Source organism: Cyprinus carpio, chromosome A20 (genome assembly GCF_018340385.1).
Source record: "Cyprinus carpio isolate SPL01 chromosome A20, ASM1834038v1, whole genome shotgun sequence".
Lineage (NCBI taxonomy): Eukaryota > Metazoa > Chordata > Actinopteri > Cypriniformes > Cyprinidae > Cyprinus > Cyprinus carpio.
Window position 1 is genome coordinate 11,143,229 of NC_056591.1, and position 19,262 is coordinate 11,162,490.

At 33.6% G+C, this 19,262-nt stretch overlaps 2 protein-coding genes across 3 annotated transcripts; one reads left to right on the plus strand and one right to left on the minus strand.

The window, feature by feature from the left end:
- The first annotated feature begins 1,243 nt into the window (after nt 1-1,243).
- LOC109075069 (nucleoside diphosphate kinase 6) lies at nt 1,244-6,382 on the plus strand. The gene is made up of 5 exons (XM_019091039.2): nt 1,244-1,692; nt 3,084-3,183; nt 3,609-3,648; nt 4,359-4,519; nt 5,400-6,382. Exons 1-5 carry the CDS (start codon nt 1,615-1,617, stop codon nt 5,546-5,548), a joined length of 528 nt encoding a protein of 175 aa, XP_018946584.1. The 5' UTR covers nt 1,244-1,614; the 3' UTR covers nt 5,549-6,382.
- A 414-nt stretch (nt 6,383-6,796) lies between these two features.
- On the minus strand, nt 6,797-10,836 carry LOC109075061 (brain and acute leukemia cytoplasmic protein-like). Of its 2 annotated transcripts, XM_042777598.1 has the most exons (5): nt 10,650-10,836; nt 9,647-10,062; nt 9,466-9,525; nt 8,279-8,469; nt 6,797-7,669 (listed from the first exon to the last, which is right to left on the minus strand). In XM_042777598.1, exons 2-5 carry the CDS (start codon nt 9,828-9,830, stop codon nt 7,496-7,498), a joined length of 609 nt encoding a protein of 202 aa, XP_042633532.1. In that variant the 5' UTR covers nt 9,831-10,062; nt 10,650-10,836; the 3' UTR covers nt 6,797-7,495. The 2 variants fall into 2 exon arrangements, with proteins under 2 accessions (XP_042633532.1, XP_042633533.1); XM_042777599.1 differs by lacking the exon at nt 9,466-9,525 and having other exon boundaries at nt 10,650-10,829.
- Nucleotides 10,837-19,262: the final 8,426 nt, after the last annotated feature.

The following is a 19,262-nucleotide window of genomic DNA, read 5'->3' on the forward strand; positions in this document are numbered from 1 at the left end:
GCTAGCAACTGAGAGGTACACAGCTTACTCCCTGCCCCACAAACTATTTGAATAAAGACAAATCATTTTATATTATGTGTTTTTATTGGTTATTTATTCACAATTCATATTTCATGTGAGAAGCATTTCTGGGATTTGCTGTTAAATATCTGACTAGCTGGTGAACACCTTCACATATTTTTCCAGTCGCAAGTAGGCTACAGTTTTAGTAAATGAAGGCTAGATTTTATTAAGCAGCAGACCAAATGGTCATATGGCAGGAAATGCACCTCTGACCCCATCCTGCCACTCCTTAAAAGACCCACATGAAACAGGCAAGGTGTCAAAATGGGATATGGATCGGTTCAACTGGTGTCAGCAATCTCACTGAAAAGTGGGGGATCCCAATGAATGAACGTGTGAGCATTGGGGGTCAGGGTAAAGTTGGGGTAACTAGGTCAAAACTGACATAATCATACTGCCTGACAAATGAACGAAGGATAATAGGTGTGTGAAAATCAAGGATTCTACTTTCAAGACTATTTACTGCAGCCTGAAGCTGTGACATGTGACAATAAAAAGAAATATACTGTGACTATAGTCAGATCAGGGTTAAGAAAATAATTCACAATAATCATCAAATGGTCTACTTTTTTGTTATGCATCATCATTCTGTCTAAAACAGTTTTCATGTTTGATCCTTCACATGCATGTTAAGACAATTTTGCATGTTTGATCCTTCACATGCATGTTAAGACAATTTTGCATGTATAATCTTTTAAATAGAATTAAAAAGGATGGTATTTTTTATGTTTGTATTGTCACATGACATTAGCTACTACAGATGGGCACAGGTCACTGTTTCTCTAAATGTCAGCTTAAGGTAGAAGAAACCTTATTAAACATCTTTGTTATTCTTATAGCTTACTCCTATTAGGTGTCACATTGGACAATATCTGTAACTTGAATTATTTTCTGCATTTTATTAAAAGTTTTCCACAACACTGCTAGAAAATGGGTTGTTGTACATATTATATATTTTATCAAACATAATAGCCTATGTTTTAGCACTAAAACAAAGAAAAGCATGGAAATGCGCATTGATTCCATATTAAAATGTGTTTAAACAAGCATACATTACAAGATTTTTATTCGAGGTACAGTTTGTTTCGTTAAAAAAGAATATCAGCTATTGTGTTGGCTATTTGTAGATTTATTATCAACAAAGCAGTTGTATATCAGCAAGGGTTGGTCGAAATAGTAGGATTCTGATGAGAGCTGCGCGCGGTGTAACTTCCTATGTTTATTTCCGGGCAAGATGGCGGTGCCCACGTAACGACAGCACGGAGCTCGCGGAGTTTAGAAACCAAGCCTTATTTTTCTTGAGAAATCAATCTGAAAACAAATTTAAACACCGAATGAAAAACCGAATGTTTTTTTCGGTCGATCGCCTATCGATTAATTTATCCTGGTGCACAGCGCATTGGAAAATGAAAGAGCTGTGAAATGTTCACGAGCATTCATGTGTGTTTAGAGCTGCTGGTTATCGTGTGAATAGAGACAAATCCCAGGGAAACATAAGAGCATTGATGATTTGAGTAGAAGTATAAGCCGTACAGTGAAGGCATCGCAGGCATGCGGTGTGTGAAGGCATTGCAGCTCACTCTTGCGGTCGTCAAACCAGATGCTGTGGCCCATCCGCTCATTCTGGAGGTGAGATGACACTGCACCTGTCTGATTATATAAATAATTAAAGAAAAATTCTACGAACTTTGTGGGGTCTACATTACATACATCATGTGGATGTGCTATTTTTGAGTCCCCCCTTGACATTAGCAACTGAAATTCAGTAGGGGGTATGCGACTTGTTAAAAAGTCTATATATTTTAGTAATAAGATTTTGATTATAAACTCCAATTACTACATGAAAGAGTATTTTCTCTAACAGTTGTTTTGTATTCGCTATTTTGTAGCAGTTGTATTTGTTTTGGAATGCAAATTATTCATTTACTTGGGTAGTTAACCCAAAATTGAAAATGCTGTTATTATTTACTCAAAGGTAGTTCCAAACCTTTATGACTTTTTTTTCCTGCAAGATATTTTGAAAAATGTTGGCTGCCATTGTATGGAAAAAAAAAATAATAATAAAAAAAATAAGAACACAGACAGACATTTTTCAAAATATCTTATTTTATGTTCAGTGGTAAAATTCAGGTTCAGACATGAGGGTGAAGAAATAATAATGACAGAATTTTCATTTTTGGGTGAACTATCCCTTCTATGTATATATATATATATATATTATATATATATATATATATATATATATATATATATATATATATATATATATATATATATATGTATGTAATGTGTGTAGGGGTGTGTGTGTGTGTTAAATAAAATTAAAATTAGCAATAAAAATGAAACGCTTACTAAAAAAGATGAAATATATATATATTAATAATATATAATATATAATTATAATATATTAATTGCATGTAATGTGGTCATTAACCAACTTCAGAGAACTGTGAACGTGTAAATGTGAAGAATGAAATGCAAAATAATTTTAAATATTATAAAAATGATTGATATAAATCTAGAAGTTTTAGGGGGTACTTCAAGTAAATATTTTAGGTTAAAGGGGTCTGGCTGACAAAAAAGTTTGGGAATCCCTGGCTTACTTCTTGTGACAGCTTGTGACAGCTAGCCCCAGTCTCCCCTATACCCATCCTGCTGAATGTTACCCTTTTAATGAAGAAAAGATGGATGTCTTGTAACTCTAAATATGTGGAGGCTTAAAGCTACATAATTATTTGTCTTTACTAATAAATCAAGCCAATGTCTCGCCTGGTTTAATTTCCGCTGTCTGTTGCTTCAAAGAGATGAAGGTGCTTTTAATTAGTATCAATTTCCTCATACAAACTTAAGCCCTGATTGCTTTAATTTACACCACTGAGACTAAATCTCTTAATTAACTATTTTTATTTATATGCTAAGATCCTTTGTCGTCTTGTTGTTGAGGGCAAACATGCATTCAGAGATGCAGATGGGCACAGGAGAACAGCAACATTTTAATATAATTTTTGTTTTAATTTCAGGCTCTTCATCAGAAGATTCTCCAAAACTTCATAATAGTCAGAAAGAAGGATCTGATGTGGAGAACAGAAGATTCAGAAAGGTTTTATGCTGAGCATGCAGGTAGAAAAGGATCTTTCTTCCTATAATATCCACTGCATGAATGAAAAAGGTCTGTGTTTGTAACAGATTGAATGGTTAAGTACATGTGTGGGTGTCTGTGTGATGCGTGATTTTAAACAGAGTGAGTCATAGTAAAGGCTTCACACAACCTGGAGTTATAATGTTGACACAGCATGTGGAGAGAGAACATGGTGCTCAGTCTCAGCTTATCATATCCTGAATCCAAAGAAAAGCAGCTGCCTCACATCCATATGTCTGTATTATGTATGCAAGAGCCTTTTTTAAAACCATATTAATAGATTGCAGCAAAAATCTGCCGCATAAACCACACCAACCTCATTGGCGTATTCCTAATGGATAAATTGATCAAACAATAAGCAGCAGTTTATTTTTGGTTATCATCCCTGACTGTTTTTATTTTACAGGACGTTTTTTCTATCAAAGACTGGTTGAATTCATGTCAAGGTAAATGTTTATTGTCATTTCTCCACTATTTGATACTTATTTGATACAGTGGCTCTGTAAAGGAGCTAGTAGGAGATCTTTTTTTAATATTATGTAAAATATTTAAATGCTTTATAATATTACAGTATTTTTTTCTATTATATAAATGCAACCTTGGTGAACAAGACTTTTTAAAAACTTTACAAAATGTTACTGACCCTAAACTTTAAAGCGGTAGTGTATTTTAAATTATTGTGAATATACAGATGCTGTATGCTGCTGCTCTTCCTCTCAAAAGGAATTATTAATGCAGATATATGTTCTCTCATCTGTGGAGAGGGACATCAATGCTCGTTGTTAATGTAGCGGCTGATTCAGTTTAGACAGTGAGGCCGATGTTACCATGGCACCCTGTCCTCAGAACATGTCTTTGTCTGTGAAAGATAAAACATTAGCACAGCGCTCGAACTGACCCATGTCTTTTAGTCTACGTCAGAGTCATTTAAAAATAAGAAGCTGATTATTCCTAAGCTTTTAGTTCCATTTGTGCACCAGCAGTGCCACTAAGGCAGTACTGCTCATCTTTTGTGACTAGTCCTGAATGTACTATTAATGTCATATATATATATTTATTTATTTTTTGGATTCAATTCTATTAAGCCATCTGTGTGAACACAAGGTTGTCACAGCTCCCTGTGTAATCCTGCTATTCACTTGTATTCCCACAATAGTGGCCCAATGAGAGTGTACATCCTAGCCAGGGAAGACGCTATCACTTACTGGAGGGGGATGATGGGTCCAACAAAAGTGTTTAGAGCTCGCTTCACTTCACCAGACACCCTGCGGGGCCAATACGGGCTGACTGACACCAGAAACACTACTCATGGTTCAGGTAGAGTAACACTGAACACTTAACAGTTAAAGGAATAGTTCACCCAAAAATTACAATTTGCTTAAAATGTACTCCTCCTCAGGCTATCCAAGATGTAGATCAGTTTGTTTCTACTAATCTAGAGAAATTTAAATCACTTGCTTACCAATGGATCCTGTGTAGTCAGTGGGTGCCGTCAGAATGAGAGCCAAAACAACTGATAAAAACATCAGAGTAAACACAAGTGATCCACGTGACTTAATTCTATTAATTAACGTCTTTTGAAGTGAAAAGCTGAATGTTTGTAAGAAACAAATCCATCAAGGCGTTTTAACTTTAAAATGTTGCTTCTGGACAAAATGCAAGTCCTCTATCTATGATACCGCTTCCTGTAGTACAGATGCAACGGTTTAAAGTTAAAAACATGTTAATGGTAGATTTGTTTATTACAGACATGCAGCTTTTTACTTCTCAATATATGAATTGATGGAATTGTGTGGATTACTTGTGGATTATTGGGACGTTTTTATCAGCTGTTTGGACTCTCATTCTGATGGCACCCATTCACTGCAGAGGATCCATTGGTGAGCAAGTGATTTAAATTTCTCCAAATCTGTTGTGATGAAGAAACAAACTCATCCACATCTTGGATGATCTGCAAATTTTCATATTTGGGTCAACTGTTCCTTTAACTTTCCAAATAGACTAGATCAAATAAATATCGAAACAGTTAATAACCTCTCTAGAAAAGGCCTAATGAGTGTTTGTTTTAAAACTCTAAATAAATCCTAAACCAAAGCACAGATTTTACAAAGTAAAGACTAATTTCTTAAATATTTTAAATGAAAACAATATTCTACTATTCTAAAGCTTCAACATTTTCTTATTTTCTTTCTTTCAGATTCAGTTTACTCTGCCAAGAGAGAGATTTCATTTTTCTTTCCAGAATTCAATGCAGATGAGTGGATGTCGAGAGAAGAGCCACGTTTTAGGTTGGGACTTACTGAATATAATGAGGAGAGACAAATTCATACTCTCCAGGACACATGATGATCACTGGTTTTACACGACTACATCAATGTGACTTTTCATCAGATATTTCACCATTGTTTTTTTTTTCTCTGAATTGCCATGTTACTCTTTTGTGACCATAACATATCTCTACCGCAGCTCTGCCATCACTATTTTATTCATTTGTTTTATATTTATGTATAATTTAATATTTGTTCTAGCTTTGTAGTAGATGTCGATAAATGTTTACCTCGACGTAGCAAAACTCTAAGCACAGTTCTTTTTTAAGTTAACACAGTATCCTTGTTATGATGTACTAACAGAATATAGTTAGGACTGCAAAGGTGTAAAGATGTGAATTTAAAATATATCAAGAGGTTTTTGAAACATTATTTATAGTAAATTTTGTAATGATTGTTTATGTCCATTCAACATTTTTTTTTTTTTTTTTCCTTTAAACAGTGGGGGGTTTTGATTTTAATTTTATGAGATTCCTTTGAGAAACCCCCAAAAATGTTAATCTTTAAATTAACTTGACATTTTACATTAAGATTAGTTATTGCATTAGGTATCAGGAACTAACAATGAACAATACATTTTTAAGTTAATGTCAATTTATTGTTATTCTTTGTTACTTCAGTTCATTATAAACCATTACTCAAAAAAATATTTAGGCCTATTTATTCAAGATTTTAATTTTTAATTTATCAAATTTCCATCCATCTGGATTAAACAATGTGATGTATATTTGTCAGTCATACACGAATGAAACAAGAATGAGATTTATGTAATGGTATTAAATCAAATATGTTTTAAATGCACAATAACCAGGTTTATAAATTCATCATCACTCAATTAAATTTATTAATCACATACCGTTTAGCTAGTTGAATCTTTCTTGTTCCACAACTAGCCATATTTGAACCAAGTTCATACTTTTTAACTGATTATATTTTATTGTTTTCAAAATAAACCGAATCTATGCCAATTTTAAGGAATTTGAAAATATGACTTTAAATAAAATAGATTCAAATTCTTAATAATATCCTGTGCCAAGTGTACCTAATGTTATTGTTTACAAATTGATAATAAAATATAAATAAAAAAATACAAATAATAGTATATGTCGGAATTAAATTTAAATTATATTATTTTATTATGTTCTTTTTTTTTTTATTTTATATTATGTATTGATGTTAATATATGTTAATACCATTTTGTTAAATGTTAATTCAGAGACTGAAGCAGGTTTCAGGGATTCAGTAATAGTTATTATGCACTTCCAAATTACCACAACAGATATTTAATAATTCAACTATAAACATCATCTTTCAGTCAGTAAAGCAGTGATATATCAAACAATATTGGAATAACAAAACAGAGCTGCTTTATATTCTTGCACACTACCTTTCGCAGTAGTGCTAGCTTGCTACAGAAACTGTACTTAGGTTTTGAACAAATGTTTGCACCCCAAAAAGCTAAAGGCAACAATAGTGTTGTAAGAGCCCTGATTTTCAAATCCAAAATCAAAATTAAAGCAGTACATCAACTTCAAGCCACCCCTTTTCTGGGAAAAAATGTGTTGTTGGTATGTTTTTTTTTTTTTTTTTTTTTTTTAACTATGTAAGTATAATTTTTACACTTTTCACAAAATTAATCATTAAGGCTCCACCTATCCTGTGCTTTAAGTGTATGTACAGTAGATGCTTTTACTAAGATTCTTTTTGTTGGCATCAGAAAAACAAATATTTTGACAAAGACATTACAGAGGAAAGATGTACATAAAAAATTGACATGATTAAATCAATGAAGTAGAACTGAATAATGAAACGAACAATTAACTGCCCCTTGAAACCCGTTAATCACAGCACTGATGAACGTCTTCATTTAGGTGATCCCTGCTTTTTACTTCTTTGGTCCCTGACATCTTCACCAAATCTTTCCTGAAATCCAAGATACAGTCTTCATGAGGTCTTGGGAAACACCTCATTGAGGCATTGAGTCAACTGCTGCGTCCATCAAACCATCCACTGGTTTCATGACCTCATAGGTGGTTTGTGATGTTTCCTTGATCTTCCCGCTCTTATCCACCTGCCGGATACTTTGAGTCACAGTGATGGTCACTTGCTTGGTGGACATCCGGTTGTCCTGCCATTTGGTCTAATGATGACATTGAAAGATTATTATGACATAATTATTACCAAATCTTTTTAAAATTTTTGTTTTCTCTCAATTGCTTGAAACCTATTGCATTTCTCAGATTAATAATCAGAAGGTAAAATTTTATTTCCGATTTTTTTTTTCAGCTATAGTTTTCAGTGTACAATTTCAGATTTTAATTTAGTTTTAACATGTACTAAAATAATTAAATCCAAAACTGAGATAAAATTATTAATATATTTTTTTAATTGGCAAAAAATGACAACAAAGCTAAAACTTTAAATGAAATTAAAATTAAAAATATAAAAAGAAATTCAAATATTAATAAACATAATAGTATCTCAAAGATACTAAAATAACACTTGTCACAATAACAGTTGTTCAAAGTCGTTTTAATGTGCATTACTGCATTACAGTCCACTTTAATAAAAATTAACAATAATGATAAATTCTATTCTGTATAATAAGTCAAAAGAAACACATTTCTGGTGTGGTGTAAATGAAGCTTTACATAAAACTAGGGTCAGAAACAAAGATGTAGTATACAGTGTCTTGTTCACACATGCAGAAGATTAAACCAAAAACAATATGTTCTATTAAAATACTTACTATTTCCTCAGTTCGTAACACGCTCCTCCTCTGCACTGTGGTGCCAGAAGAAGACAGCACTTCCTGTTCTTGAGAAGAGAGGATTGCAGGGGTGCTGCCAGGTTTCATGTCATTCAGACCCACCTCAGACATGGCAGAACACACTTTCAGATATGCCTGACCTGGAGCAGGCAGACCATCATCGAAGAGATCTGTGGTCAGAAAGAAATATGGAAGTTATTTATTCTCTTTAACAAAATCACTGTAGTCAAATTCCTATCTATCTATCTATCTATCTATCTATCTATCTATCTATCTATCTATCTATCTATCTTAGATAGTATTCCTTTAACTGTCATATACAGTATATGAATTAAATAAATGTAAAATGAATTTATTAAAATATATACATAAAATAGACATACATATATATGTGTATGATTTATAAATTATTTATAAATCATACATATGTACACCACTGGTGTATACAAGGCCAATTTGTTAATAAATAAATAAATTAAAAACAGTAATACTGTGTAATATAATACTATATTTACTAGTACATACTATTTATATATTTATAATGTATACTCTATATGCTATATTTACTAATATAATCATATATTTTAAAATGTAATTTATTTCTGTGATGGCAAAGCGGATGTTTCTTAAGCAGCAAATCAGCATGTTAGAATGATTTCTTGAGTATCATGTGTCACTGAAGACTGGAATAATGATGCTGAAAATTCAGCTTCTCCATCACAGGAATAAATAGCATTTCAAAATACATTCAAATAAAAAGCAGTTATTTTCAATTGGAATAAAATTTCACAATGTTACTATTTTACTTTATTTTTTATTTTTTATCAAATAAATGCTGCTTTGGCAAGCACATACGAAAAAAATATTTATTATTTACATAATACTAATAATACTACTAATAAAAATAAATTATTTAAAATTTTTGACCAGTAGTGTGTGTGTGTGTGTGTGTGTGTATATATATAATATATATATATATATATTATATATATATATATATATATATATATATATATATATATATATATATATAGCTGTACAAATTCTGCACAATGCGGTAAGGAGCGCTTATAGTGTTAATCCTTGCTCGTATTGTTGTACTGAAGTACTAAAGGGATTTAACCATCTCCATGGCAACAAGAGGCCTACTTGAATGATTTGCTCACCAACAGCAGCCTCGCAACACTTTCCCTGTCCATCTTGAAAGGGAATATCATTCGAAGAATCTGACATGTAAAACTGGAGTGACTAAGGTGAAATCATATGTTCAGCTAATTAAATACGAAGACATTAATTTCAAAAGCTTTCAAAAATGAGATATGAAATATGATCTCAGTCCGTTCTCACCGAGGTTGGCCGTTTTCTCTGATGGGAAGCCCACCTCTGAAGAGTTTTCGGAGGGGATGCTCTGGATGGAGGACAGGGGTATGTCTGTGTCCGTGCTCGTCAGCCAAGTGGACTCTGTCTCTTTGGTCCAGCTCTCCATATATCTCGGCTCCAACACATCTGTCCTGGAGCCTCCACACCCCATGATGTCAAAAACAAATCCACACCTACACAGCCTTGGATTCTAGGTCCATTACAACACCTCCCGAAGAGCAAATGAAAGGTAGATGTTTCTTGATTGGTGTTCACCAAGTGATGTCATTTATTATTTATGTTATGCCATTTATTATCAACAACCCATATCAGCATCATTTTGATGTGAAAATCAGTCCTCCACTGGCCAGGTGTCAGTCAGACATAAAGATCTGGGACTGATTCTGCGGAAGAGAAATAATAGATAATGTTTGTTGTGATCCCAAGCAAGACAATTGGGATTTAAAATACTAATTTGATATTAAATTATTGGAATGGATTAAGATTGAACATCTGCTTAATATAGGTATAAGATTTCAATATTACGCATTATACGTCATACAACCTTAATAAGTGATATCTGAATGACAAATAAATAAGATGAATTGAACCGTTTCCAATTTCTCAAGTATAGTTCAGCACTCGTAGGCACATGATGTAAACAAAGACGAGTTTGACATTTCCTCTGGTTCAAATAATAAAGAAAGCATGAATTATATTCAAAATAGATTTCTAACTTAAATCCAGCGATGTGCATTCAACATTTTTTTTCATGTCATGCAATCATTAAGCGATTGATAATTCATTATATGAGCGCATCGTTGTGTCGTATTTGCTGTGGTGACGCGGCACGCTGCTTTCATATAGCCTACACATATACAGTATATATAATAATGAGTAGAAACATGCATTACGCTCGTATGCAGTCTGCAAAAACGTATTGGGTGCCTGGCTTGTGGTCTTTCGCGCAAACGAAGATTTTTGACATTACCTTAAGTCGACAGAGAGCAGTGTCAGGACAGTTTTCTTCGGTATACGTTCACTGTACGTTCACTCTGTTCAAAACATAATTTCCAAAATTCGTAGTTAAGATCTACCGCGACGAAAAAACCAAACACTGTGTGATCTCTCTCTCTTTCTCTCTCTCTCTCTCTCTCTCTCTCTCTCTCTGTCTCTCTCTCTCTCTCTCTCTCTCTCTCTCGATGTGAATGATGCTGACCCTTCAATCTCTTGTTCCTAAAATGTACAACATACCGAGATTACAACGAGGTATGTGTGGTACAAAATGATTGTAGATCTTTTTGACAACGCTTAAAAATCCATTCCTGTGCAGTTTATGTGTTACAGCTTTGTGATGTCTCTCTTTTCAGGCTGAAGTCATTCAGTTGTGTTTGTTTACTGAACACAAAATAATAGCTGTTCAGTTTGCACTTCTATAATCCAGAACAAAATTGCATGTTTGAGAATAGTTTTGTAAACAGCAGTTTGTTATTTGCTTTTATTAAGGTCCATTCCATAAGAATTGATGACATTTAAATGAAATCACAATGAATCAGCATTTGATTCCATTTCTGAAAGATAAGCCTTTTTGATGATAGCAACTGACCTCCTAATGTGATTGAGGTGAATAATTGGTTTGACTGTAATGTGCAGCACTGGAGGTTTCAGCTATTCATAGGAATTATTAGTTCAGGTTATTAGGCTATTACTTTTTAGAAATGTCTCAGTTTTGTTTTATTTCTATTTCTTTTGATTTTTTGTATGTGTGTCTGTGTGTGTGTCCATACAAAACTGTTTGGTTCAGAATATCTACTCTTGTGCTCTGCAAAATAAAAATGTCATACATGTTTGTAACAAAATGAGGGGGAGAAATTGAAGAATATTTGAATGCTGCAGTAGAAATTTGGCAGTTGACATTGTTTTTTCCCTCCAGTATACCAAAGAGAAACTTATGGAAGCCTTCTTTCTGCAATGGAATAAAATTTTTTGTAAAAGGTAATTGCGCATTTGTCCTTTTTTATCACAATTCTGAGTTAATATCTCACAATTCTTCCTTTCTTTCTTTCTTTATGGCAATTCCAAGTTTACGCCTTGCAAGTCTGAGATTTTATCACACAGTTCAGACTTTTTTTTCACTGAATTCTAGGTTCACTTAATTCTTTTGTGTATGTGTGTGTCTGTTTCAACTTTTTATCTCACAACTGATACTTTTCAAAATTGCGTGTAATTGAGTGTATATCTCACAATTCTTCATTTACATCTTGCATTTCTGAGAATGACCTTTATTATTATTATTATTATTTATCCCGTGGTGGAATCAAGCTTCGATTGATAATTAAGACAAAAAGCTTATGTTTCCTCACTTTTAATGTAAGGACAACCAGTACAAACAATATCATACTATCTACTATTTCTATTTCTTCATCAAAACACACATCCGCAGCCTCATCACTTTAATCAGTCACTTGGTTGCCCATATCTCCAAATAAAGGATTTCCACTCATTCAGACAAGGTTCAGTCCATTCCACAACAACTTTACCCGAATGATCTTTAGTTGGTTAGCTCTATATCCCTGTGTCAAAAAACTTAAAAGAAAAGATATATCCCTTTATAATACCCCAGTCCCAATAGCAGTAGTTACACCATTTTTCTGTGTGATTTAGATGATTTCTGTGTGTTTGTTTGTTCCAAACCCATTCACCATATATAGGCCCTTATGCTTGAAGTTGCCATTGTGTTCCACATTTGTCTGTTAATGAAACCGCTGCTAAACAAAGCAAATAATGAAAAGAGAGACAAGATTTTAGAAATGCAAATGTTTAAATCTGTGTATGTGTGAATGCACTGTGTATATAAAAACAAGTTATAAAAACAGTGTACCCCATTTATGACCCTGATGTGCTTTCAAAATGATTGTGTAAAGCAGAAAACTAAAGGATAAAATGTAGCTGCAGTGTTATAGTCATCAAACATCTGTCTGACAGTATAGTACATGCATATCTCAGCTCTTTTATGAGAATGTTCCTCAGTGCTGGAGGAAACAAGTGACTGAATGTGCTTGAACACTGTATAGACATCATAACTATGAATATTAAAAGCCAACAGGAAAATTTTGTAAACCTTTTATTAATCACTGTATCTTGCAACACCAAAAGATGTCATAAAATGCTGATGGGAAGCAATTTAATTGGGTTCTAAAATTCACCACACAGCCAGTAAAACACTAAGTGAGCATAGCAGTTAAATCACTGAGACCTGTAATGTGGTGAAATTCGGCTCTTTTTGCCAGATGGGGGCAGTGCAGGCACTGTTTTGAGAGGACAAGTATATTGTCTTTCTAGTTTTGACCTACAGTAACATTGGGTAGTTGTTCTAATTTGTTGCAAAGTAGGGTTAAAACTGAGGCCTGCACAACAACATTGACTGCTGTGCCATTTGTCTCTTTAAAATAGAGGAAAGAACAGCAATACTGAAATATTAATGAAATATTATTGCAATTTATACAAATGGGTTTGTATTTTAGTATATTTTAAAATTTTGTTTTTTTTTTTTTTTTTGTGATGTTAATTTTGAGTTTTCATTATGCATTTTTTCAGTGTTAAGTGTTACTTGATAATTCATTATTATTTGCTGATTTGCTGTTTAATAGACATTTATTTTTATTATCAGTTTTGAAACCAAGTTGTGCTTTTTAATAATTCTTGCTAAATAAAACTATCATTTTAATAGTACTGGCTCCAAACCTTTTAGCCTTTACTTTATGTCACAGCCATGAATATGATTTACTACTTGCTAGTTGCTGTTGGTATTAAGTGGACGGACACTGAATCTAGAAAGCATCTGAATGGACAAAAATCTGTAGTGCAGGATTTTATATTACATCTGTCAATGTTTAGAAGTACACTAGCATTAAGATGAGCTCAATAGCATAAAATGGGCTTTAACAGCATAAAACATTACTCAAGCTCATATCTGCTACCCACAGACATCCTCTGTTGTATTTATTTCTGACTTGTTTTATGCTTGTATGCTTGCTCAGTGCAGTGGTGCAGTTGACTTTGAAATGAATGAAAGGAAACTTTTAGATAAATGAAAGAGAAAATCATGCCAGCTGCATGTTGAACAAGCTCTTTTTTTCATCTGGCCAGAACTGTTACTTTTCTCACAATCACACTTCCCTACTTTATATGCAGTGAGCGTATAGTTGCCCACACTGGATTTTGCTTTAAGGTGATGGGGTCCTGCTTTCTGTGGCAGCTAAGATTCCCATCAAGACTAGCTTCTCCTGGCAGAATATACTCCACTCTTCTGATCCCACAAGTTTGTGCTCATTCGAGCCAAGCCTAGTCCACACAACACTGGGAGCTAAATCCACCTCATCCATCACAGCCAGACCTGATGCAGTCGGCACACACTTATAGTGTATATGAGGAGGCACCAAACTAAATAATCTCACAGCCCTAAAACAGGATCATGTGTGAACAATCTTTAGGGATGTATGATATATCACTACCTTTGGTTATCAGCTAGTTTTGGTAGATACTGAATATTTAATTGTGAATACTCATTTAATCTTTATACATTTAGATTACCTTCACCATCATCTAATGCTCTCTTAAAGGAGTTGTTCACCTATAAATGAAGATTTGCTGAAAATGTACTCAGCCTCAGGCCATCCAAGATGTAGATGTGTTTGTTTCTTCCTCACAAGAGATTTGGAGAAATTTAGCTTTACATCACTTGCTCACCAATGGATCCTCTGCAGTGAATGGGTGCCGTCAGAGTGAGAGCCAAACAACTGATAAAAACATCACAATATTCCACAAGTAATCCACACCACTCCAGTCCATCAGTTAACCTCTTGTGAAGTGAAAAGTTGAATGTCTTAGAGAAACAAATCCATCATTGATGCGTTCCCTCCCGATTTATATGGGATGACTTTAACTTGAAAAGCAATATTAATATACATAGGACTCATATTTTAAGCAGAAGCAACGGTTTGAAGTTAAAATGCCTTAATCATGGATCTGTGTCTTGCAAAAACACAGTTTGTGGATTACTAAAATTGCTTGTGGATTATTGTGATGTTTTTATCACCTGTTTGGACTCTCATTCTGACGGCACCCATTCACTGCGGAGGATCTACTGGTGAGCAAGTGATGGAATGCTACATTTATCCAATTTTGTTCCAAAGAATCTCATATGGCCTGAGAATGAGTACATTTTCAGCAAATCTTCTTTTTTTTGGATTAACTATTTCTTGCAAGTCAACATTTAAAATCCCTAATAACTGATTTTAGTTTTAGTGGTTTCATTTAGCATTGATGTTTTATATCTCTCTATTAATCAGTTATCACTAATTATCGGCTTATCGATATCGGCTAGAATTTTAACATCAGTGTCTCCCTAGCATTATTACTTACAAAAGACAACTAAGTGCAGACACATGCCATTTCATTTTTGAAAAAAAAAAAAAAAGAAAAAAAAGGAACTTATTATTCAGTATTTATTTGGCCACTGCATTACAAATGAATAGCTGTGCATTGTACCTTTCAGCACATGTAAATCAGCAGTGCTCTGAAGAGTCCTGCTGTGGTTATATTCCAGTCAGTACAGAGTCTTTAACTGGGGAAGAAGAATCAATGGAATTCATTAAACCTTGATGGCCTCTTGTTGATGGACCTTTCGTCTGTTTCATTTTACTACAGTAAATGAAATGCGGAGAGCTTATTTAAAAATGCTGACCCCTGCGCTGACTAAGGATTTGAGCAGAATAAAAGGACTTGGCATAAACAGTAATATTTAACTTAAAGAGCTCAAGCATATTAGCATAATAAGAGCTTACATGTTGACAGATGGAAGCAGTCTGTGGATGTCAGCTTGCCAGCTGGCCCTTTCTGATATTTTGGAAATGTTCTGATTTTTATTTATTTATTTATTTTTGTTCGTCAGGCATAACAGTTTTTGCATGGTCTGCTTTGTGCTGCTTCATTTTCCAGCAGACAATAGACAGTGAATGGTTCAGAGTCCAGGAATGTTCCAGACTGAGCATTATCAATAGCTTGTTAGGCAATGATGAAAGGAAAGTCTTTAACAATTTAGCTCCATATGAGCATTTTTGAGAAAACAAATCTTTAATAAACAAAAAGCCAGACAAAGCTTTTCATTAAACAGACATTTAGAGAGATGCACAGCAGTTTACAGAATAAATGTGCTGCAGATTTGGAGTTGGTCTTTGGCATGGCAATATTGGTTTGGCTCTTTTTGTGCTTTAGCGACAGTTTCCACTACAAGAAGCACATAATGCTCAGCTTCACTATTAAAAGATAAAACTTCTTCTCCTCTTTTCTGAAAGAAAAAAAAATATGAGCAATATGCAATATGCTTTGCTGAGATATACATTACATATGTGATGTAAATAGAAAGAAAGAATTGTTCTTCCATTTCACATCACAGCCATGTTCACCCATATGAAAAACAAGTGCACTTAATTGTATTGAACATGCGCTTGTAGTGTACTTCACATTTTAAAAGTATATTTTTAAAAATCTGTATTTGTAGATTATATAATATTAATTCAATAAAAGGCCACTTGATAGTACTTAAAGAGATTACTTGTTATGACTATAACTAAATCATGTTTTAATAATCTTTTGACATGCTTTAAAATACACTTGTGTTGATATTCTGACTAACATACTAAAGCACATTTGAAGTACTTGATTATAATTTAACTGAAATGTGTTATTCAGTATTGCATGTAAAGTATTTATGTGTGTGTGTGTGTGTGTGTGTGTGTGTGTGTGTGTGTGTGTGTGCTATATACTGTATATATTAGTTTACATTAAATGCTTGTCAGTGCATTTCAACCATTTTTCAACAGAAAAAATATGAAATTACATATAAGGTCCTACTTAAGTGGGTCAAAAAAGTGTTTTAAAGTTAAGCTAATTGTATCTAATATACAGTAAATCTAAACTATGATACATTTTAATTTAATAACAATCAAGTTTAAAAAAAACACATTTAGTTTACACTTAAATGTATTATTTTAAAGTATATTATTTTTGTAATACTCTTTTTAAAATTATGCTGAACTGCACTTCTTTTTCATATGTTGAAAATTATGGGGATTTTGTATGTAATAATAAAAGCCCATCATAGTCTAAGTAATAGTATGTTTTGGTCCTGTTGTGTTTTATAGAGGTAAGTGCATGACTGTATACTGGCAGATGTGACCTGGAATCAGCAGTGACATATGTGTTTAGATGAAAACATGTGAAGATGTGTAAGATGTCTCCTTTGCATGATAAATAATCCTAAAATAATGAACAGCATAAGACCCCATATACAGCATCAAATCAATCTTTCTAAAGCTTGTCAGCTACATTGATTACCTGTATTGAATGAGTAGTGTGTATGAATTAAAAAGAGTTAAATGCATGTCTGAAAGTAGCTTGCTGCAGGGCATTCACATCATGCTGGATAAATGGAGAAGAGAAGCAGCTTGACTCTGAGTCCTTAATGGACAGCACAGCATTCTGACTGACAATCCATTCATCAATTTCTTCAGCTTATTTAAAATGATCTTCTACAATCCTTTTTTTTTTTTCTCTTGTTCGTCCAGATTTTGAACCTATAACTCAAGCATGCAGGTTTTTTGAACGAGCTGCAAACTGCACTCTTGCAAAACTGCAGGTGTTGCTGTAATTTTAATTACAAGGTCATGGAAAAAGTTGTAGTCTCGAGAGCCAAAATGAATTAATATATGTTTATAGTTTCAATTTCATTATGTTTTAGTGGTAGTGGACCACTTTACCCACATGTTTTTCACACTATAATTATGTGTATCCTCTGGTGATAAATATTAATGAAACTATGCAAACCTGTGCAAAAAAAACATTGCACTGTGCTAAAATGGCACTATTAGTATGATTTTCTAGCTTGCATCAATCTAATACATGATCTGATATTTAACTGCACTAATAACTGCTAAACTGAGCTCTTAAACTTTCTTAAAGGGACTGGGTATGATTAACTTTATTCTGTCATGATTTACTCATCATGACAGTTCTTAATTCTGCAGAATAAAAAAAGAAAAAAGAAGCTGTTTTGAGAATAACGAATAAAGAAGATATTTTGAAAAAATGTTTCAACTATTTTTGTTCATACAGTGAACGTCAATGGGGTCCAAAAGTAAATACATAAAGAAACAATTTGTTTTAAAAAAATCTAAGAGATAAGGTCACTGAAATGTTTTTTCAGATGAAATCAAAGCATTGATCAATTTACATATACAGAGTTCATATCAATCGTGGCATGGACAATAAATTCAAATCTAATTGGTTCTTGCATATAACATGACATATATCCTTCCTGACATAAGTGCCAGTGAGGTTTAGTTACTTTGTTGATTATACTACTTTTATATAATTTTTGTAGCTTACAACTTTTGGACTTTCATAATATGGACAAAGCAGCTGAAAAATTCTACAAAATATCCTCTTTCGCTCTGCGGAAGAAAGAAAGTCACGTTCGGAGGAGCATGAGATGATGACAGTATTTCATTTTTGGGTTAACTATCCCTTTAAATTCACCCTCTTCAAATGACAAAATTAAGTTTTTGCATTAAATGAGAGGATATTTTGGTGTTTGTTTCACTGAGCTCTTCAGGTGTTTTGTCAGCATGGCGACTATGTTCTGTGGCTATTTTGCTGATAAATGTTTGACAAAACTAGAACAGACAGGCAAGCTGACGACAGCGGCACTCTAGTTAACTAACCTCCTCTTCCACAATAGCTTCAGCACAAGCTTATTTTTGTCTTGCTCTGGCTGCAAACCTCAGAAAACGTTACGTTATTGTATTTGCATACATGGATGACTTTTAGTGTAAAAGAAAACCTGTGAATAGGGAAAGAGCAAGTGAATGAGAATGAAAGAAAGGAGAGAGAGTGCAATGATCCTGTAAAGAAGGGTAAGTCTGTTCTTGATGAGTCGGCCATGGATGACGGCTGAATGACCCTTGCTAAACTCGATATGCAGAGTCATCAGTGAGATCTGACAGACAGAGATGATTTAAAGCTCATGAGGACAGTGCTGGAACTCCTCTTCTATTTGCCCTTTATCATCTCGGCCTGAGAGTTTAGTATAGTTTAGTAGAGGTCAGTGCTGATTTATGTGACTGGAGGAGTTGGAACTTGCAGTTCTCTGCTCCTATAGATATAGGGAGAGAATAAAATCTGGAGCCAATATTGGTGACAGAATCACCTAAAAATCTCTGAAAAAACACATCACGCTCACACTGGCTTAGTTAATCGATCTGCTAATATTGAATAATGCATGACAGGGGAACTGTGTCAATTTGTATTGTTTTTCTGAAAGTATTAAACATTTTCATTCCATTTCTGCATTCCATAGCATACTGAGATGGATGGGTGGAAATTACAGTTTACCCCCCCCACCCCAAAAAAAACAAAAAAAATCCCAAATACATACACAAATATAATATAATATCAGTCTTCACTGTTGTCTCCTAACAAAGTACACTAACTTTATTAGGTTAAAATAGTTTGGTGTGGCGGAAATGATGACACAACTGCAGAA

Bases quoted from the DNA above. Each gene is read 5' to 3' on its own strand.
- LOC109075069 (XM_019091039.2), top strand. From the start codon at position 1,615: ATGCGGTGTGTGAAGGCATTGCAGCTCACTCTTGCGGTCGTCAAACCA. The intron at 3,184-3,608 runs GTAGAAAAGGAT...TTTATTTTACAG, and splicing joins GTTTTATGCTGAGCATGCAG to GACGTTTTTTCTATCAAAGA. The intron at 3,649-4,358 runs GTAAATGTTTAT...TTCCCACAATAG, and splicing joins CTGGTTGAATTCATGTCAAG to TGGCCCAATGAGAGTGTACA.
- LOC109075061 (XM_042777598.1), bottom strand. From the start codon at position 9,830: ATGGGGTGTGGAGGCTCCAGGACAGATGTGTTGGAGCCGAGATATATG. The intron at 9,526-9,646 runs GTGAGAACGGAC...TTTACATGTCAG, and splicing joins AGAGAAAACGGCCAACCTCG to ATTCTTCGAATGATATTCCC. The intron at 8,470-9,465 runs GTGAGCAAATCA...TTCTGACCACAG, and splicing joins GTGTTGCGAGGCTGCTGTTG to ATCTCTTCGATGATGGTCTG.